The sequence below is a fragment of the Dunckerocampus dactyliophorus genome, chromosome 4, assembly GCF_027744805.1.
Source record: "Dunckerocampus dactyliophorus isolate RoL2022-P2 chromosome 4, RoL_Ddac_1.1, whole genome shotgun sequence".
Classification (NCBI taxonomy): domain Eukaryota; kingdom Metazoa; phylum Chordata; class Actinopteri; order Syngnathiformes; family Syngnathidae; genus Dunckerocampus; species Dunckerocampus dactyliophorus.
This window is the reverse complement of record NC_072822.1, coordinates 22,407,715-22,430,360: the sequence shown is the minus strand read 5'-3', so window position 1 is coordinate 22,430,360 and position 22,646 is coordinate 22,407,715. Positions and strand designations below refer to the sequence as shown.

The 22,646-nt window shown below is 39.9% G+C and overlaps 1 protein-coding gene across 3 annotated transcripts in view; it reads left to right on the top strand.

Annotated features, from left to right (window-relative positions):
• The window catches only part of piwil2 (piwi-like RNA-mediated gene silencing 2), a 28,038-nt gene that overhangs the window by 876 nt on the left and 4,516 nt on the right, over positions 1-22,646 (top strand). Inside the window, exons 2-23 of one of the 3 annotated variants that reach the window (XR_008570123.1) lie at positions 227-593; positions 668-773; positions 1,567-1,684; positions 2,219-2,388; positions 2,940-3,024; positions 3,096-3,206; positions 5,324-5,441; positions 9,779-9,903; positions 9,972-10,052; positions 10,122-10,235; positions 12,790-12,978; positions 13,126-13,210; positions 13,405-13,497; positions 13,839-13,979; positions 14,082-14,195; positions 14,999-15,187; positions 15,259-15,360; positions 18,632-18,748; positions 19,403-19,473; positions 19,571-19,638; positions 20,674-20,762; positions 20,892-20,938. Coding sequence is in view for 2 of the 3 variants with exons in the window: in XM_054774550.1 (XP_054630525.1) it covers positions 240-593; positions 668-773; positions 1,567-1,684; positions 2,219-2,388; positions 2,940-3,024; positions 3,096-3,206; positions 5,324-5,441; positions 9,779-9,903; positions 9,972-10,052; positions 10,122-10,235; positions 12,790-12,978; positions 13,126-13,210; positions 13,405-13,497; positions 13,839-13,979; positions 14,082-14,195; positions 14,999-15,187; positions 15,259-15,360; positions 18,632-18,748; positions 20,674-20,762; positions 20,892-20,997 (2,607 nt within the window). In the remaining variant the exon portion in view is untranslated. Of the gene's footprint in view, positions 1-226; positions 594-667; positions 774-1,566; positions 1,685-2,218; positions 2,389-2,939; positions 3,025-3,095; positions 3,207-5,323; positions 5,442-9,778; positions 9,904-9,971; positions 10,053-10,121; positions 10,236-12,789; positions 12,979-13,125; positions 13,211-13,404; positions 13,498-13,838; positions 13,980-14,081; positions 14,196-14,998; positions 15,188-15,258; positions 15,361-18,631; positions 18,749-19,402; positions 19,474-19,570; positions 19,639-20,673; positions 20,763-20,891; positions 20,998-22,646 lie in introns of those variants that run through there. The other 2 variants (XM_054774550.1, XM_054774552.1) reach the window with 2 other exon arrangements.

Below are 22,646 nucleotides of genomic sequence, written 5' to 3'. Positions count from 1 at the left end.
TGAAAATTTATTGTGAAACTGATATCTCTATGTCTCTACTGTACAGATTGAACTCGAAACTGAAACCAGCTAAATCCAACAAAATGGAGAGCAGTGAAGCATACAAGCCTATTCAACAGTCAAATTGCATGCCAAATACGACAAATTTGTAAATGTTGGCATGTCTGCACTAATGAAAGTTGTGTGGACTGCCTTTTAGTGATATTGTTAATCTCCCCTCCCCCAGAAATATCGACAAAATGGATCCAAACAGGCCACCTGACTTGAGTAATATGGCAGGCATTCCCTGGCGTGGACGCAGTCGAGGACTTGGTGCAGGACGAGCCATAGGTTTTATCATTCCTTGGGGTACCCAACAAAGTCAAGGACCAGATGTCCCCACTACTGAACCTTTAGCTGGAAGGGCAAGAGGGCTGCAGCCTGATGATGGAGGACTTGGTCGAGCGAGAGGGTGGCTCTTTTCCTCAACGGAGCCAAACATAGGTGTATCAAGAGGCACAACCCTGCCTAGCAGGGAGCCACACTTTGCAGAAACACCCAGTCATGAAACTATGCCGCAAGACCTTACACAAAAAGTCCCGACCAGAAAAGAGGTAATTAGAGTCTGAATGTGTCTGTCTGTTCTAATTATGATTTTTCCAAAGTCATTTTTACTTTGTTTTTACAGGATAATTTCCCAACACATGGTCAAAGATCTACACTGGTCTCCATGTTCAGGGGAATGGGCTTGGAGCCCTCATTGGCTTCACGGGGAAGAGGAACATTACCCATAGGTGTGTGTCTAAAAGACCTAGGAAAAGCAGCATTTGTCACCTTTTTTTGTGTGTGTGATAAGTTACCGTGAAAAAATGTTGCAACACATGTAAATTTTATCTTCAGATCTAATTATCCAACCAGTGCCTAGTCTGTGGCAGAATATGGAAATCAGCAGAGGGCTCAGACATCACAGATTAGTTACTTAATCTAAAACGTCATTCAATTTAAGGTTTCTGTATCCCCTGGGTTTCTCCCGGTGGCATATAATGGTCCCAGGCTCACTCATCTATAATGATACTAGACTATACTGTTATTGCAATACAAACCAGCGCCGATCTGTCAGATTCCAGGTTCTAAATAGTTCTTGAAATATTAAAATAATTAAAACTTAGTAATTTTAACATATTTAAATATCTGAGTGTTTTCAGTCAAATGAGGCAAACCTTTTCAACACTGAGGGTCCCCTTTAACTATGTAAGCAAACTAAGTTCTTACACTTCTCATTTGAATTCATATATGTAACACAGCAAAACAACAGTGATAGTTGTGTATATTTATTGCCAAACACGATTTTAACCACCTTCCCAGTACATTAAAGTCCGACTTTTGTACAGACATAAAATGGTTTGTAGGTCAATCAGGATGACACGCTGGGGCTGACTTGTTCATAGTACTGTCCAACATGTGGACTTGTTACTCATTTGTCAGTCAGAAATGCTGTGCAATGCTATATCATCACCCTACCAATACAGTTTCTACTCGTTTCGATTTTTTCATGTCAACTGTGAAGCTGAGTTGCAAAAATTGCAGGAATAGGAGCAGTTGGGGAAACGGACGAGTTAAAGAAGCCAAGTGCCGATGTAGGTGTGGCAGCCAGTAGGCCACAGATGAGTGGCGCCACACAAGAAGTGATGGGCAGAGGAAGCAGGTAGGACTGGCAAGATCACATCAGTTTACACCAGTTTAAACCAAAACAAATGTAAAAAAAAAAAAAGTTCACAAATTAAAACCATAATATCACATGGATAAATGTGATTAATACTAGTAGAATCACTTTAGATGTTTTAGTTCTGATTTATGTTGTGTAAAGGGGCTGCTGTCATTAGTTGTGACAGGAGTGATTATGACACATCCATTATGCACACAAATGTAGTAGGTCAGCATGTTGTAGCTTTGAATTTTGGGTTATTTTGAGTCTCTGTTTTTTTTTTTGTTTTTTTTTTTGTCTATTATAAAATGTGTCATGAATTCTATTGTGCATTCCTTACTTGCAAGAGTGTTTTCCATTTTAGAGCAGTACAGCTTTAGCAGTGGCCTCAGGAAAAAATATAATGGACAAAATTCAACCAGTTTTTAATAAGCTCAAATTGTGAAAGCGCTATTCATGAACTGTACTTTTTCCCGAAAAATCCTAAACCAAAAGTAATTTTCACTCAGGACTGACATGGTCTATCTTTTACAGCTTTCTTGGCCAAAAAATCCCCCCAAAAATGATGGGGCTCGGAAGAGCAGCAGTGCCCCTTCTTGGAATGGCACGAGGAAGTCCTTTACTTCCTTCTCAGTTTCCTCTTGATATTGGTTTTCCTTGCTCTGACCCTGCAGTATATGTTCGCTCTCAGATTGCTGACACAGGTAATCTGCCTATAAGTGAGTGTGCATGTCTGTCACACATTGTCTAGTCTTCATGTGAGTGAGAACATCGAAAAACTGGCACAATTTGATCACACACACCAGGGTATCCCCTAGGATTTTTTGAAGCTGTGGTGGTAGGCTGCATGGGAGACTGCAGCGCTGTTGCAGGATTTTTAATTTTTTTTTATATTTAAATTTACTGTTTGTAATGTCAACATTAGGGTTGTTTTCACAGTCATGAACAACAAATGCATTAATTAACTTTTAAATGCCTTTCTCTCAGCCTTTTGTTCCCCTCGTTATCTGTCAAAATAGTTTATCGTTCAGTAACTCACAATTGAAATCAATATAGCAAAGATAATTACACATACAGTAATTGCTCAATAGTGTACATAAACTGAGTAATATGTCAGTCAAAATACGTAGCGTTCATCATGTATTGCACCCACTCAGCATTTGCTACACAACATTACAGATGCTGTATATGAGAAATTTAAGCCTTATTTTAGCGGACACAGATTACATTTTTTTTAAATGCCAATTTTGTTTAGGAATTGTTCCCCCTCTGTCCACTGCTCAGGCAGTACAAGACCCCATTGTACCAGGAAAGAAAGAGCTGAAAATGGAGACACTACGGTAAGAGTTTTGGGTTTTGTTTGTCCAGCTGTACCAAAATGATATGTTGGTTTGTATATTTTCTTGGGCAGTGCACCGCTCAACAAGGCTGGATTTAAAGGAACTCCGATAACTATTGGCTCCAATCACATTTCAATCCGCTGCAAGAACAAAGCTGTCTATCAGTACCATGTGACATTTACGTGAGTATCGCTTACTATGGACTGCTTTTTTTTGTGTGTCTGCTGTACTGTGTATATTATTGCTGTCCTATGACAACCATATAAATCCAGTAGGATTGTTTTGACTTTCTTATTTTGTATAATCAACATTGTTGGGTAATTGGCACATGAAAATACAGTATGTTTTAAAGCAGTGATTATCAACTGGTGGGTCATGACCCAAAAGTGGGTCGTGCAGCTGTTTTTTGTGGGTCATGAGGTCTTGGCCAAAAAAATTGTAATGACCCGATATCCGTGAATACATCTCGTGTCTGTGCTATTTGCTTGCTACGCCTCCTAAAAGGTACGTGCCAGGTTTATAGGCAACTTGGTCAAGCTTGAGCGGGAGGGAAAGGAGTGTGGACTTGTGCGTCCGACACACAGCAAGTTATGTAGTGGAGAAGACTGCGGTATAAAGTGAAAGCTCGCGTTGTGTTGCGTGGAGGAATTCCGCCCACAATGAAGACGCCTCGTATGACGATAGTATTTGATCTTCTGGCCCAGGCAGAGAGGTGGCCTACAGAAGGTTTTTTTTTTATTTTTATTATTCAACTTGCCTACTTAGTAGGGATGTCCCGATCCATATTTTCTGGCTTCCGATCCATTTTGTTACAAACGTAAATTTGTGGAATTGAATATGGTTATGAAAATAGCATTTCAATGCATTTAAAATAATGCAACCAAAGTATTGCTGAATTTGAAGTGTTTGTTACACAGCATGACCAAATATATATTGTTTGGCTTTTGTAACAAACCTGAGCCAGCTCCATAATCCAATAAAAGATACATTCAAGGCCATGCAATAAAGGATAAAATTGGAAAAAAAGGGTGCCAAAATACTTTTAGGGTAGGACTAATCATTTGACATGGTTTTATAGCAATTTGTGGTGTGATTTAGAATGACATTTTTTTAACAAACTCTTCAGTGCAATAGTAATTTGACGGTCCCTCGTGTAAACAATCAGCTGTTAGAGCAGCACTTCCCCTGCAAGCAGTGGCGGAGCCAGACATTTTTCATTGGGGTGGCCAAGGTGAGAATTCCTCACGTAGGGGTGGCAATAAGTTGATGCCTGAAATGTCTACATAGCCAGTGACGTGGCTGGAGAGTGACCAAGTTGGCCACAGGCACTATTGGCCATCACATAGCTCTGAGCTTCTGCACAATGACACAGCAGTCTGGGCACTGTGAGGGGGAACTATCGCTGTAGCTACGCAGTGTCCAACGTGAAAATAACTTCACCATGTCTGCATGGTGATTGTGTGTTTTCTTCTTGCTGGCAAACGTGGCAACCAGATTTGAGGCGCATTACTGCAACTACCATGTTGGAGTGTGGCTCAGAGTTACAAACGTGATACGGCAACCGGATCGGCCCGAACTCATGGCGGAAGCCGATATTATCCCATATTCAAATTACAGCCAGTCATCCCTGCTGCTGAGTGGTGAATCAGAGCAACTGGACTCGCTTGATGTTGAACTTCTCATCCAGACCTATGCGTAAATGCTCTGATTCAACTCCCTAGATATAACATGTATTTTTTTTTTTTTTTTTATTTGTGGATAAAGTTTTGTTGCTGAACTGATCATGAAACTTTTTTTTTTTTTTTTTTTTTTTTTACTCGCCCACCATGTTTTGGTCTCAAATTCAAACTGCACTTTAATGTCTTTTCATTAAAGGCTCAAACTGGCTTGAAATGACATGGCCAGTGCTTAGCTAAGGTTCCTGTGCATGTGTGTTACCTGTGGGTGCAGCTTACATGCTTGGAGCAGGAAGAGGGCAAGATGTAATGCTTGCACTATGTTCGAAAGTTAGCTCCCTCTGGGCAGCCATGTAACCATTATTAAATAAGATATTTTCCGTTTTTAAAGCAAGCCGAACCAGTTGAGAACAACTGTTTTAAAGTATCTCCACTAACTGCCAGGTATATGCGTACCTTCTCTACATTGCATCTCCTGTGCTTTTTAGTTCTGCATGAAAGAATGAAGAGTGTAAAGAATCAAAATGACCCACAAACTTCACCTATATGGTTGTCATAGGACACTGACAGTATACTGAATATCTTAAATGTTAATAAGATGTATGTCCAAAAAAAAATTTCAGACCAAATATTGAATCCATGTCAATGCGTTTTGGCATGATAAAAGATCACTGCTCAACCACTGGAGAAGTCATGGCATTTGATGGCTCAATACTCTACCTTCCTCTACAACTGAAGGATGTAAGTATACAAACATTTTTACACAGGTGGCCATACATTTATATACACACAATTTACAGGTCGGTGTGTCACTTATTTATTTAGCTAGCTTTTAAAACAGGAAAAGATTTGCAAAAATGGGACCTAACTCAGCATACATGCTGTTTTTCAGCAGGTTCCTGTTCTGCAGAACATAAACACATACATCACTAACACATCAGCCAGCATAGGACAAAACACAGGCAATCCAAACATACAAAAATTGGAAGAAGCAGTGAACAGGAGGAATCTACTGAAACGATCTCAGTGAGTGCAGCAGTGGCTGTCCATCAGATGTGGGCATGGGACTTTTTAAAATGTCTCAGAGTTGAAATAGTCTTTAGGTGCTGTGGGATCTCATTCCAAGCTTTTGCAAAAAACATCTCAGTCCATAAGAGTTTTTTTTTTTTATTATTATTATTATTTTATTTTATTTTTTTTTACGGTAGCGGCAATCGTCTGTACATACGAGCTTCACGACTTGCATAGGAGGAATGTAGACTTTAAAAATTTCCCGGACTAGTGTAAGGATTATGAGCTTTGTTTATTTTAGTATTAAGCATCTTATTCCACCACTAAAAGAGTTATTGAGTATGCAAATACATGGCAAATTTGATAATTGTACGAGTAAGCTGAATGTTCTTGTGGTGTGTTGGAGATGAGTGGATAATGTGGCTGTGGGCCCTATGAAATTCATTTTGTTTTTTTTCCCAAAATTAGTTTTGTCATTGACACTTGTTTTACCACCATACAGGGCTGTAAATTAAGAGGAGCACAGAAAAAAAATTAAGATGTGAAATTTCTTAAGTTTTATTAACACTCAAACAACATACTCAGTAACACACATGTGCAGTCATGCATATAAACACAGTGCCATCATAAGGCCTACATCTCCCTGGGACTGCGGTTCACAAATATTAATGTATCATACGTAGTCTGGCATACTACATGCCATACACACGTACTAAGCTGCACATACAGTCCCATGACTGACATCACATACAATTACGTTACTAATGGCTACTTATCACACTGCACAAGAACGGCATTTATCAACCCAACTGACAACAAGGTCAGGTAATATTTTCCAATAATAATACCTTGCATTTATGAATATAGTGAATTTCTAAACCAAAGCAATGTAATGTCATTCTGGTATGTGTATAAGTAGGTGATGTTCATTTTGATCTTGAGCAGCCGCTTCATCTCCACCTTGGAAATCAACAGAATCAGCTTAATCGGAATCTTTATTGGCCAAGTATGCTTACACAAACAAGGAATTTGACTTGTGTTAAATTAGCTCTCACTGTACATATAGACACTTAAGAAATAAATTAGAAAGTAAGATTAAGATGTGCAAAAGGGATAATACGAGTGCAATTCAAGTAAGTGGGTGTGTGATTAATAAACGTCAACGTTATCTGCAGACAGTATTTACATTAAAAAACAAAAACAGGATTCACCTGCCTAACGGTCACTGTCTAGGCTGGTTTGTGTTGTTGCATCCTAGTTACATGACAGATAGCTGTCTCAGCAGGTGATGGATCCCGCTTGGAGTGGCTGTGTTTTGTTAGGCTATTTTTGTTTGTTTGTTTGTTTTAACGGCCTGCTTCAGCCCTTTCAATATTTACAGAACATGAGGTTGTTCTCAAACTCTAGCCAGTCTGTTTTAAACTTTGCTATCACTTTTCATAAGGTGACGCGAGATACAGACAGGACATGGGATGTGTGAATAAAAGATTGAATACAAAAAAAAAATAACTCCACAGGAGTACAATACAAAAAGTACAACAAAAGACACGGGCAAGGCCACAAAGGGAACACAAAAAACACTGCTAGAAAAAAGATAGCAGGAAAAAAATATACACAGTAACGAAAAGCGCTGCTAACTAGCAGGACGAAAATTGCTAAACTAAATAATACTGCTGAGAAACGGGCAGTGACAAAAATACAGAAGGCGCTGCTGTAACCCAAGCAGGAACTACTACGCAGATGAGGTAACACTACTCACAGCGGTAAGAGGCAAGAGGTGACCAGAAAGCATGCACACAGGTAGGTAGCACAAGGCAGACCAAACTTGTTAGCAGGCAAGGAACAAGGACGGTCTGGCAATGAAGGTGCCCCAGCGTCTGGCTTATGAATGGTGATGGCTGATTAGGACCTCGCCAATGCAATTCCAATCGCTTTATTAAAAAGCGGTACAACATGCAAACACACTCATACAGCCCGAGTCACACACACAGCTGCACTAGCATACTTTGTCAACTTCCACTCACGCTCGGTGATGAGTAAGAGATGAGTTTCCGAGTTTTTTTGCCGACAGCTTGTAGCCTTTTGAAAATCCTTTTATCAGAGAAACTAATGGGGACAAGGGCTTAAAGGGATAGTTCGGCTTTTTTGACATAAAGTATGACATCCCCATCAGCAGTGTAGTGCATCAACATTGACTTTCCCTGCTCTTGGTCCCATGAGCCCATTTCTGCTGAAGCTGGTGTCATTACGCGAGCGTCGCTGCCATCTTTACATATGTGTTACACAGCGGAGGAAGACGCTAGCGTTCCAGTCGTCTTCAACACAGATACAAAAAGAAGGTAACGCTGCGCGATTGTGAGGTCTGATTTTTATTTGAGGAGGCATTTTTGTGATGCAAATGTATTATGCTTTTGAATGCATATTGTTTTGAGAAGCCAAAATCTTTACTTAAATAACCCCAGCAACCAACCGGAATTACATTTCTCATCACTGAAATCTGACCAGAACTGGGCTCACAGGGCAAGAGCGGGGTAAGTCATAGTTGATGCACTACACTGTTGATGGGGATGTCATATAACTTTAATGTAAAAAAAAAAAAAAAAAAAAAAACAAATCCTATATCCCTTTTAAGAACAAAAAGTAGTTTGTCTTTTTACGTTGTTACGATCTCACGAGAGACTGAAGCGTTGAAGCTACGAGCGTCCAAGTCAGTTTTTATTGCATGATGTGGACTACTTTAGTTGAATAGGTTATGTAAGGGTTCCGTGGCAGTGTGCACCTACATATTAGATCAGTTTCCAAGATGGTGCAACATTTTTTCAAGATGTCAGTGCAAGGATTATAACTGATCAAAATATGGACCTTCCGTGAGTGAGCACAAACTGTCTTGTTTTGCACACGGATTAACCACCATGGTCTCCACACCTTAACCCAGTGGCGAATCTTTGACTGGAGAAAGCTACACAACCAACTTGAGATGCTCTGATTGATTGGCCGCCGATCAGTATCTGCCAATTTCTGCGAAAAAGCATGTGATCGGCATATACTGATAAATGCCTTTTCATTGCCGACCACAAAAGCTGATCACCTGTGGCTCGTACTAATGCAGCCTGTAGCGATCCCTGCGTGCAGTGTAGTGTCTTGCCCTAACGTCTTGGGTAGCGTCCCCCGCCCACTTTCCTTCACACTGCACAGGCATGCCGCAACAAAAACAAACATGTCTGCCGTGTGGAACTTACCTGCTGACACATTCAATGAAAAGTATCTTGCGGGGGTGGCACATCAAAGAGCTATACAACATTTGAAGAACACTTGGAATATGGTGAGTTTGTGAGGCTCCAGTCAAACACTAGCTAACACAGCCACAGTGCTGGACAGCACTCCCCCGTATGTGTGTGACAGTAGGGTAAGCAAATAACCTGAAAAATAATTGAATTCATTGGACGAGATGACCAGCCTTCTACAGCGGTGGAAGACACCGGGTTCACTGGCGCTTCTCTCTCACTTGGAACACGCCTACGTGCTACTGGAAGTCCTGCTAGGGCTCCAACAATGTACTCTCACATCCAAAGTCTCCTTAAAGAAGGCGTCTCATCCAAGTTGAAAAATTCACTCGCAATGTCTATTTTGGTCGCAAAATGTGACTATTTAGTGGAAGTCTGGAGCCTTGAGTTAGGGGACCTGTGACTTGTCCTGGCTCTTCCCTCTTATCCTGCACACCTGGCCAATACCACTTGTAAATAAATTGATAATTACTCCATGTGACCGGTATCTGCAGGTTTCACTCATGGTTGATTGGCAGCATAAAACCCTGATGAAAGCATCCCTGCAACCATCCATTCTATCTGGCCAATCCTGTAAAAAAAAAAAAAAAAGTGTTGTAAAATTGGAAAGACCGACAATTTATTTTTTTCTTCCATCTTTATTAGACATTTTATGAAAAATTGCATTGTAGCCTTTGATGTGGTTTTGACACAGGGGTCCTCAATGTTTTATGTACTGATTTGTCATGTTCTGTTAGAAACTCTGTGGTAATGTGTTAAAAGGTAACATTTGGTAATGCACAGGAGGTGGTTCTCAGGAGTTTCAGAAGAACTGACAATGAGGAAATCCAAATAAAAATTCAGCTGACAAAGATTTTGCCACCCAGCTCTGATCTATGCATTCCTCTCTACAATGTTGTACTCAGGAGGTAAGCTTTTGAATTCTCACTTAAACGTTTTTATTTCCTAGTACATTTACTTCTCCCCCCCCCACAAGGATCATGAAAATACTTGGATTGAAGCTGGTAGGGAGGAATCATTATGATCCAGAAAGTGCAATAGTTCTGGGAAAACATCGGTAAGTAACATGTTGAGTTGTCAGAGGGGAATTGTTCAACTTGCCCTGTGTCAATTTTTTTTTTTGTAGCTTGCAGGTGTGGCCAGGCTATTCAACCAGTATCAAACATACAGACGGAGGTCTGTACCTGTGTGTGGATGTGTCTCACAAAGTCTTGCGTAATGACTCTGTGCTGGATGTCATGTGAGTTAATCCTGCACCAATAGCGCCAAACAGAACACAGAATTTTAAATGTGAATCAAATCATTTGTTTTTTTGATGACTGAATGTAAACAGTAGCTCTCCGTGAGAGCCATACATCTCATTTAGAATAGTCAGGATTAGGATGAGACTGGTTATGCTGTAAATCAGGGGTGCTCACACTTTTTCAGCCTGCGAGCTACTTTTAAAATGACCAAGTCCCAAAGATCTGATGAGTACGTATTTATGTACGTTATACCTGTACATCAGGGGTGCACAAACTTTTTCAATTCACAATGATCTACCTCTTTCTATAAAACATACATAAAATCAAACTGGTAAACTTTGAAATACTGTTGTTGATATTAATGATTAGTATTAGACATTCACATTTTCAAATTATGCATGTAAAGTAAAATAGTTTTTTAATTATTCAATAGTTCCTCAATAGTTGTGTACATAACCTGAGTACTGGTGATATGTCAGTCAAAATAGCTAAATAGTGTTCATTAAGACACACAATTCATGTATTACATCCAGTTAGCATTGGCTATCAGACATTACCAATTATATAAAATGATTATACAAAAAATAATGCACCCAAAGTCAAGGCAACATATTAAAAATGTTTCAGCAATGGGCACATTTTTGAATTTATATGAACCATGAAATAATGGTTGAAGAAACCGAAGTGTATAAAACATGCATTTCTATAGTGAAGTTCAGGACACAAAGCAAAGCCATTAAAAACGTTCTTTTTTTTCTACATAATTATCCGCTACAAGTGAACACAACTTTTGTTATAGATGTACACATCTTACCGCTGTGTTAGTTTATCCGAAATCAGAATAATAAAGATGAAAGTTGTATCTTTGTGTGTATCTTCACACCCCACGGGGGAGCAACAACGAATCAGGAGGGGAGCTTAATGTCAGCTGACTGATGTCATATGACATCTACAAAGTGACGTTTATGCAATCAACCCAATCAACCTTGGCGATTGACCGGTAGCTCGCGATAAACGTAATGAGCACCCCAGGTGTAAATACTTAATAGAAACGGATGGGGAATTAGTATTGACTAGGAGTGTTACAGGATCTTGCGAGATAAAAAAAAAATGACGATATTTATCATTTAGAGAAAAGCTGTCTCGTAAGAACAGGGCAGCTAGAAGCCAATAAGACTGAACTATATTGCATAGCTACTGTGAATGATTGATTATACACTTAATAGGGAAGTGGCAGTGCAAAAGGCAGGATTGGAACTTGACATTAAGTGCTTGATGCACACTGTAAACCTTGCAATCCCACCTACCTTGGTGTTCACAGCGTCGCTTGGCGGTGACGTGTGGCTGTTTTTTCCATTGGAGTTGAACAGCTGCTGCCGTGTTAATGTCCAAGCAGAAGATGTAGTAATTCTAAATTTGATCAAACTTAGTGTTTTATTTGACAAATCTTATCGCTGCATAAGACTTCTATCAGAACATGTGATACTGGTTTCTATTTCATCACTTATGCTGAAGCCTATCTCAGCTGACTTGGGCGAGAGGTGGCGTACACCCTGGACTGGTCGCCAGCCAATCACAGGGAACACATAGACAAACAACCATTCACAGCCAGATTCATACCTATGGACAATTTAGAGTTTCCATAGGGTTGGGCGGTATAAATTCCTCCGATGATAAGAAAATGATTTATACCAATGTAAATGATAGTTGATGACTGGGGAGGTACCACTACAGTATAATATGGAAGTGGTTGATTTCGATAGAGCACGCAAGAGACCATAATATGCAAAGTTTGCAAAGCAACGGTGACTGCAAATGTAGGAACACGGCAAATTTGTTCTACTGTCTGAAGCGCGCACAGTTGTCATGAAGTGTGAGACAGTGTCAGCTAGCGAGCACTTAACCAGTCAAAAATACAAAACGCTTTTGCTCATGGCCTTCCTTACGACAAGAAAAGTCAACAATGGCATGAACTGATTGATGCAGTGTCATATTATTTAGCCAAAGACTTGATGTCTTTGCACTCAGGCGAAATGGACAATACAGTATTTAGCGGTACCACTGTTTTGCAATTTGCAGTTGCTACTAAACCGTACACTTGAATATTTTGCACTGATGTAGTTTGGTAGACACTAAATGCACTTTGTGTATTGCACAGTTTACCAATAAATCAATAAATGTGCTTTACAGATTGAGACAAGTGTATTTAATTATATGGGTTAAGGTTTGTAGCTTTTTATATAAGACTTTGCTGAATTTTATTATATCAACATATCGTGATACATTCCAAAAATATTGTGATACAGGCTAAGGTCCATATCGCCCAACCCTAATACATGCTAAGGTCCATATCACCCAACCTTAGTCTTCAATTAACCTAAGATGCATATTTTGGAATGTGGGAGGAAGCTGGAGCACTGATGACACTGTATACACACAAATTCTGATGCCTAACTTTTTTTAGTGTTGCAATCTTACCCCACATAAACGAGGAAAACATTTGGTGTATAAATTTAAACATTGTCCTTTTGACCCGTTTCCTTTTGCCAGGAACATTCTCTACCAGCAAAGCAAAGAGAAATTCAGAGATGAATGTACTAAGGAACTTGTTGGTAGCATCATCATCACCCGCTACAATAACCATACCTATCGGGTCGACGCCATTGAGTGGGACAAATCACCCAAAGACACCTTCACTCTGATGGATGGTACAAAAACTACATTTGTGGACTACTACAGGTAAAACAACTCTCTTTGAGTTGATCAAACTTGAGCAGGAAACATATTGTAGATGTTTATAAAAAAAAAAAAAAAAAATTTAAAGTTCAAATATTGCTTTTTTTTAAACTTGGAAGTACTGAAATATTTCTTGTGAATGCACTACAGCAAGAATTATGGGATTACCATCAAAGAGATGGACCAACCTCTTCTCATGCATCAGCCAAAGCAGCGGTCCAAGCCAGGAGGAAAGGTTATTTTTTAGTCTATTTTATGTACAATGTATCGTTTGTGATATGGAATATCATAATCTTATGGATTGCCTCTCCATTTATCAATATTTTGGTTATCATGTCCTTATGTGAAACAGAAAAAGATCATTAACATTGCCATTTTGTTGCCACATGTAACAATACACACTTAAGACATGACACTTATTAATTGCAGCAAGTCATTACTGGGGAGATCCTCATAGTACCTGAGCTTTCTTACATGACTGGAATCCCAGAGAGTATGAGGAAGGATTTCAGAGCAATGAAGGTAAATTTGGTCTGCATCTTAGAATTGTTTAAGAATGAACACATTCTAATAAAGTGCTGTAATGCAATATTGTATACATACACTAATGTTCATACATTGCTAACTACATTTTTATGTTGTCCTTAGTTTGTCTGCTATTAGCAGAAAGTTTTAACAGTTATTTTGCCACATGTAAAGTGAAAGTAAACCTTGTGAGGCTTTTACCTCAAGTGTGATCTCTTTTGGGCTGGCTTCAGTTTCATCAGATTTGATAAGGGTGTTCTATATTATACCTGTATTCTTTCAAATCCACATGGTTAGTATGTAAAATCTCCATGTTTTTCGTTACGTACATATTTTAGGACCTGACCATGCACATCAACGTAAATGGTGAGCAGCACACACATTCAATAAAGCAACTTCTGAAGAACATAAGCACCAACCCTGACAGTCTGAAGGAAGTCACCCAATGGGGTTTGGAATTTGTCTCAGAAATTCTTCTGGTAAGGCCATACTAATGACAGTGATATTTAATCTTATTTTGCACTAATAAACAATAAAGGCCATCTTCATTATGTTAAATTTCATTACATTTCTTGTTTCAGGTGAAGGGTAGAACACTGCCCCTTGAAACTGTCTGTGTTCAGACTTCATCATTTACCACTGGTGCTGATGGGTCTTGGTCCAGAGAGGTTGTCAGGCTTGCCTCAATCAGCTCTGTAAGTGACAAACGTGGCATTAGTGCCTCTTGAATAAAGAATTGAAACCTAGAACAGATAAATATCTCATGTGGTCGTTTGTGCCGTGTTATGATTTGGCAAATAGTAATTGGAGGGTCAAATAGCAAACTTGTGTTGGAGCCAGGAGTACAGTATTTACTTATTTGTTGTGCAGGCATGCAGAATGAAAGTACAGTCATCCTTGGCTACATCTCGATTCGAACATTGTGCTCTCTATCGTTTTTCAAAAATTAAGAAATGATTGCTACTTCCTGGTTGAATACAGCCTTTTAATTTTTTTTAAATGCATATTTAAGCAAATTGTATGTATTCTTGGCCTAAATTAAGCATTTTCAAGCGTAAAAATGACTAAAATTAACTAAAATACAAATATAAGGCATTCAGAAGATGTGATTTGTAGTGTAATACAGCATCTGCGACTTATGTGTGCCTTGAAAGGAAAGCCGTATTTTAATTTTTTTATTTTGGTGAGTGGATGTGGCATTGTCTGTTTGTTTTGCCATAATACAGCTTTTTACTCTGCTGCCCCATTAGCTATACGGTAACCTGAAAAACAGCAGCATGTACTACATAACGTGCTGTTAATGAATTGATTGGTTGGGTAAGTAAATACGTGCGAACAGGATCTTATCATTGGTTGAAGAACATAGTCGTGGGGTATTCCACAGTCCAACCACAAGTCACTAGAAGATGTGATTGTCTGCTACATCCTGTTACTGTTTCATCTTGGTGTTTGCCTTGTTGTATTTATTTTTTCCCTTATTGACAAATCATTCCTTAAGATCCCACTGAAAATGTGGGCCATCTTCTACCCTCGTCGCTGCGCAGACCAGGCTGAAGAGTTGATTTTGACCTTCAACAAGGTGGGTGGTCCTCTTGGGGTCCAAGTGGATCGTCCTATGTGTGTGGAGCTGAGGGATGATCGGACAGAAACGTATGTCAAGAGCATCCACTCTCAGCTCACTAGTGAGGTAAGACAAGAAATGTTGAAAAAACTGTTTAATGTATTTAACTAAATCAAAGCTATCATGTTTTTTAACAGCCTAATTTGCAGCTTGTAGTGTGCATCTTGGTAGGGAACAGAAATGATCTCTACAGTGCCATCAAGAAGCTTTGCTGTGTTAAAAGTCCCATCCCATCACAGGTAAAAGGAAAAAAATCATAAGCAAAAAAAAAAAAAACTACACAGGACATACTGTACCGTGTAAGTACTGTTTTAAATGTGCATGGAGACAACTTGGAGATGGAGATCACGTGGCTGGTTTTCCCCAAAAAACTAGGCAGACAGGTCCTTTTCTCAGCAACTTGCATGTTTTAAAGGGGTGCCTATAAATGAGCTGTCCTGCATCAAGGGGATCTTTACTGCACACAGGGAGTTCTATCAACTGAATGTAACAGCTCCTTTGTTGCATTATTCTGTCCTTTCTGGAACTTACAGTGACGGAAATATTGATTTGATCCTCTGCTGATTTTTAAGGTTACCTTTTTAGAAAGATATGAAAAGTCCTTGATTTTTATGGGAGGTGAGTGAAATAAGTCTTGGATCCCGAAGCAAAATGTGGCTGAACACACAAGCACAGAGGGTCAGACCTTTCTTGTTGTTGGTCACCAAGATTATGCACATCTCAGAACATATTTCCACTTTTCTGTATAGAGACTCTTCACTTGACTGTTTTGTTTTTGTTAAATTTTACTATTATGCACCAACAGTGGTCTCTTTTTTGCGGAAGGGAAATGACTAATTTGTGCTTCATGGGCACATAACCAGTCCGTAGGGGTCAGAATTATTGCTTTTTTGCTAAGGGATCAAATTATAGTATTGATTTTCCAAGAAAACAGTCACACACAAAAAAAAACAGTCACCTTTATAGCAGGTGTGCTCACACCTTTTCAGCCTGCGAGTTACTTTTAAAATGACCAACTCCCAATGATCTATCTCTAATTATTATACACATATAAAATATATTTATAAATACAGTATATAAATGTGTGAGATATTTACTATATTTATAAATATTATACATAATGGTTGCACACACTTTTTCAGTTGCAAGTTACAAGTCAAAATGATCTGCCTCTTAATATAAGTCATAACATCATCTCTAACTGGTAAACTTTGTAATTACTATAGTAAATACTCATAAATATTTCACATTCACAGTTTCAGAGTTTAAAGGTAATCAAAGTAGTTTATCACTCAACAATTCACCAATTCAATATGGCAATAAAGATAATTACACAAGTCCTCAATAGTTGTGTACATAACGTGAGTAGTATAGTATGTCAGTTAAAATAGTAACATTCATTGTACACACAGTTCATGTACTGTATTATGTCCAGTTAGCTAACTGCAAATGCTAGCATTTGCTATCAAACATTACAGATATACAATAAATGAAAATGATTATGCAAAAGACAATGCAGCCGAAGTCAAGGCAACATATTAAAAAGGTTTCTGTAATGGGCACATTTTCCAATTATTTATGAAATAATAGTTTAACAGGTGGAAATGTACGAAACTCGCATTTCTATAGTGGAGTTCAGGACGCGACGCAAAGCCATCAAACAATTGACTTTTTCTACATAAGTGCAAATGAACGAATGACTTGTTATAGATCTAGGCATCGTACCGGCGAGTTAGTTTATCCATAATCCGAGTAATAAAGATGAAAGTTGCATCTCTGTGTGTAGCTTGAGATGTCTGCTCACCACTCTGTCGCGGGAGGAGCATTAGCAAATCACGAGGGAAGCTTAATGTTAGCTAACATTGGCATTTATGCGATCGACCTACACTACCTTTGTGATCGACCGGTAGCTCTCGATTGACGTAATTGGCATCCCTGCCTTACAGTATATTCAAGGTCTATTGGTTTATATATGGAAACTAATTGGCTGTTGCCCTGTTCATCCATGGGGAGCACTCTAACTTACTTAAACTCTTCTTTCTTTTTGTCTTTAACCAGCAGGGGATCAAAATAATCATTTCCCTCATTGTAGATGTGCAGGCAGGGCCTGACAAATCCCAGGACATATGAGGAGGACTTCTATTTCAAGGAACATGAGTTAAATTCATAACATTTAATAGAGAGACAGTTTGTCTTTTATGGCTGTGCACTGAAGAAGGCACCAAACTTCAACACCTCGGGGTGGTCATAGTTGTGCAGCTACATCACTTTGACATCCCTCCTCAGAGTGTAAAGCAGGCTGCTTTTCATTTGTCTTTGTCATTAGAGGTGCTCTGATCAGTTGGCCACCGATCTGTATCGTCCGGTTACCGTGAAAAATCACGTGATTGGCATAAGTAAATAAATGCCTTTCAACACAGATCACAAAAGCCAATCAACCTGTGGCTAGTAATATTGCAACCCGCAGCGATCCACACATGCAGTGTAGTATTGTCTTGCCTTAAGTAATGTCTTGGGCATCGTGCTCCTCCCACTTTCCTTCAGTGGGCAGGCGTGCCAAAACAAAAACATCATGTCTGCCATATGGAACTTAACTACCAACACATGCCAGGAAAACTATCTTGCAGGGGTAGCACGTTAAAAAGCTTTAATATGGCATGTGAAGAACACATGACAGAGTATGTTGTTTTTGAGGCTCACAGTGTGATCATCAGTCAAATGGCAGCTAATGCAGCCATGACAACACACCCGTATGTCCGTGACAGTCAGAAGGCTAAGCGAATAACCGAAAAATAATTGAATTAATTGGACGAGATGACCAGCCTTTCTCAGTGGTGGAAGACACCGGCTTCACAGAGTGCTCTCTCAGGTACCTGGAATCCTTCTGGAGATCTACCAATGTACTCTCACATCCAAAGTCTCCTTAAAGGGATAGTTTGAATTTTTTGACATGACGTTGTATGACATCCCCATCAGCAGTGTACTATGTCGACAGTGACTTGTGATGAAGACGCTTGCATCGTAAATAACCAGGACGATAAAGAAAAACATGAAGTGGATATTCTTATCAGTCACCTCGTAACACTTAATTCAGATGTACAATTTGCGACATTTAAGTATGCTGGAAAATACACTGAAAACAAGTAAATTTGCATTAAATTATGTGATGTCTTTGAACGCAACGCCCATTGCTCATAATAACGCGGTTTAAAGTGTGATTCAAATATTCTGCTACTATTAAAGAGACTAGTGTTACACTTTTAGACTTGTATGGTATCTTTTAGCTGGATTGACACATTCAGTTCATTTGGAGCTGTTAATATATACAAATATATATAATCCTGTCATTTATCTTTCTGTTAAACACAGTAAAAACAATGGGCATATTTCAGACATAGTTGCTAATGTTGATGAATCATGATTAATTTGTTTAAAAACTGATTAATCTGACATTTTTAATCATTTGACAGCTGTAGTTTTTTTTTAGTAATTAGTGTGTTTTCTGGCTAGGCCATCAATGTCCGGACAATTTCCCAGCAACAGAAGTTGAAGGGCATTGCTCAAAAAATACTCCTGCAGATGAACAGCAAATTAGGAGGAGAACTTTGGACTGTCAATGTGCCCCTGGTGAGTCCCACGCTTTGCATCAGCACCACTTTATATGTTTGGGCTAAAAAGCTGAAATTAGTAGAATTACCTTGTATTTCACCCAATACAGTTTTTTTTTTACAGCATTTGAATGCTCTTACAGGACGAGACCCAGAGGCCCTTTTAAGAATAATTGCATTTTAGGAAGTTGCGTGTTGTAGTTCTGTGCTTTTCGCATGATGGTGGCTGTGGCTCTTCTGTCTGCACCGCCTGCATACGGCCACGCTCTGAGTGCTCTGTCTGTTTAGGGGGCCAATAAAGTTTGTGCAATAAGACGACGACATTTTATGCCTGTTCAGCCTCTGTACTATGGTTTGAAGCTCACTGGACAGGGGAAGAAAACTAACAATGCGCATTATGTTCTGCGTCCTGATTGGCTAAGGGAGAACCCGTGCATTGTGTTCTGCGTCGTTAATGGCTATGGGAGAACCCACACATTGTCGTCTGCATCCTTATCGACTAAGACGGGAACCCCCATTGTCTTTTGCGCCCTGATTGGCTGTAGACCATTGTCAATCAATCTCCTTCGTGCCGAACTGCCGTGTTTCCTGTTGTGTGATCGTTTGCAGTGACTCTGAACTCTGTATGTGTGCACTTTTTCTCCCCGACAAAACCTACAATGTCAACGAAAAGTTCTGCACCCAAAAGGCAGAGGAAGCCAACCATCGCACAAAACGTTGGACTTCTGGACATGCTGAAGGAAGGTAGAAGTTACGCGGCTGTAAGGCGCCATTACAGAATAAATCAATCTTCGGTTGGAGGATGAGGAAAATAGGACAACAAAAACAATGTTTTAACAAGGATACAAAAAAACGCTTCAGCGGAGCGGCTTCAGGACGGAGAGGCACAGTCAGAGGAGTGAAATGCGCGTGAGTCATCACTTAATAATTTCTGTGTCCAACCTCGGAGGTTGATCATGAAAATTAAAACGAAGGTTTCAACTTTGAGTGTTTAAACAAGAGCGAAATGTGAGAAAATGTTCATGCCTGCCAAGTGTACGGTGAGGGATTTTAAAGCCTTAAAACATATAGTAATTGTAAAAAAAAAAAAAAAAATGAAGTTGGCTACTTTGCGGATTTCACTTAATGCGGGCTATTTTGGGAACCTATCCCACCCTGCTGTGATTTGTTGTTTCAGCATTTTATTGCATATTATTGGAAACAGAATATTGGTCATCTATGACTGTGTGGGGTTTAGGAATGAATGAATGATTTGGGAAAGACGTTTTTTCCTCGTACATTGTAATTGCAATTTGAATGTGGTTCCATTTAATGAGTTTATCCTGTTGTTTTTTTTCATCAACACATAATGCATGCTTTTAATATGACCAACATGTTATTGGATACCTTTTTAGTATAAGGTTTATTTTTCCATTAACTGAGCCTATCTGTTATAATTAATTAAAAGTTCCATGACTTGAAATAAATAACATTTATTTCTAAATACATAATATTTCTGACTGTCCAGTGTTTCCCACAGGACTACAATGTGTCTGTGGTGTTGGATTGCGAGGGTAGATGACGTCAATGTCTAATTTAAATAATTGGCCATAACGCAAAACGACGGTCAAAGTGGAGATTTTCAAAAACTCAGGCTCAGTGTTTGGATGTGGATGGGTAAAACGGAGCTTCTTGGTTTGTCATAATAAATGTGAGACATTGTATCATGTTTTTAAATCTTATTAAACGGAACATGAAGTTATTGATATACGGTTCTATTTCGTACACCGGTAGCACGCCCATCTACCGCATTCATGTTACCTGGGCTCTGCGCATTGATCATTGTACATCTATTATCTTACTATATTGATGAACGGATGTATCGTAATGAATGACCAGCTACTTTATGCAGTTAATCGTTCTGCCATAGTGTGGGTGCTAAAACTTGCATTTCACTTCAAATAGAAAAACTTGATGGTGGTGGGAGTTGATGTCCATCATGACACCAGCAAGGCTCACCAATCTGTCATGGGCTTTGTCGCAAGCATGAACAGGTAAATAATTTTCATGTTCGGTTTCTTTCTGTTTTTTAGTTTTTATTCCTTCTGTATATGAATGGTATTGTTTATGAATACTAATTACTTACGTCTCTTGAAGGTCTTGAAGTTGTTTGTTTTTTATAGTGCACTGACTCGCTGGTACTCCAGAGTAACCTTTCAGAGACCCAGCGAGGAACTCATCAATGGCTTCACTGTTTGCTTATTGGCTGCATTGCACAAGTACCATGAGGTATACACCAATACTTCAAACAGTATTGTAAGTAGTTACTTCAGAATCAGAATGGCCTTTACACGTCACTTGTACAGAGGTACAAGTGAAATTGTGCAATCACCCATCCGTACATATAGAACATACCATACAATACAACAGGGGCGTAGACAGGACAGGATGACTGTGGGATAAAAGGGGGAGAGGAAAGGGAAGAACAAGAGGAGAGGGGAGGAGGGAAAAAAAATTCCAAACTATGCTCCTGTGGGGGGGTGTGGACTGGCAAAAACCTGGGAAACATAAGTACACTTTACAACATAAGAACTCGAAGACTTGCACCAGGGGAGGCGAAAAGTGTGGTGGAGGTGTTCCAGCACAGGCTGGCAGCCAGCCACAGCAATTGCAGCCATATTTTGCCACATGCCACGGACCCCGCCTGTCCGCACTGGGTGGATGAAGCTGCGACGGCGTGGGATGGGGGAGAGGGTGTGTGCAGCATACTGTGTGTGTGCGGTGTAGGCCTTGGGAATTCGCTCCGTCTAGAGCTAGGGTTGGGCGATATATCTTTCTATTAAGCGCAATGTCGATCAAACATATTCATATTGATATAGATTGGATTTGCGCTGTTCTCTTGTATCTTGACATGGTGGTCTGTCTCACTCTGCTGTGTGTGTCAGCACTCCTTAGCGGGGCTGCTGCCCCGCCCCTCTCCATGCTCCGTGCTAGATCTGGCGACATTTTCTCAAAAGTGACTAGCGACAAATCTAGCTACTTTTTCTGGCGTCGTCAGAGTTTTCTGCAGGTTTTTGGAATATAAAAGTGAAATTAAAGCCCCCTCTGCACACTGCATAGTGGATATCCATGCAGCCTTGAGGGGCGGTTTCCACCGCGTTTTATGAGTGGACACAGGATTGCTGGAACGGTGTCAGGCGTTGAAGCAGCGATCCATTGCGGTGATGAACTTTGGTTTGGCGTTGGTATGGAGGTGTCGGAGGGGGACCAGAATTTGGCTATAAATACGGGGAGAAATGGACCAGGAGCCCATTGGGAATAGCCATTGAGTGCAGACCTCAGTTAGATCAAATTTGCTCAAAGTTACAGTAAAACTTTACTTCCATGGATGCTGAGAGACTTGCTATGATTGGTGCACTAGTCCAGCAGCAGAATTAGAACCTCCTCAGATTGCAACAAGCTGTTGACAGAAGAAGAGAGAGAAGGACAGACAGAGTTGTGTGGGTCACAGTGGATACTGAGAAAGCCTGAACATGGACTGTATGACAAGCTGATGGTGGAGCTGAGGAATGAGGATCCACAAGCCTTCCAGCACTTCATGAGGATGCCACCAGCCCGCATGCGCAGAACGCCGCTCTATCAACGCTCACGTCACCGCTAAACCAACACTAAAGCAACACCGGCTTCAGCGGTGCACCGCTAGGACAACGCCCGTATTTTAGATTTTTTTTCTCATTTTTGTGCGCGGTTACGAGCGGTGATGGATTTTTTTTTCACCGCTCCAGGAACGCTACAGCAAAGTTTGAGCGGTGTAACCGGGCCTTTAGATTGTTTGGGTTAGTGCAAGTAGCCGCATTCCAATAGACTCTGGAACTCTGTCCATTCTGGTCTCTCGATCTATCAATCATGACAGGCAGGTGTTGTGCACGTTGGACTGC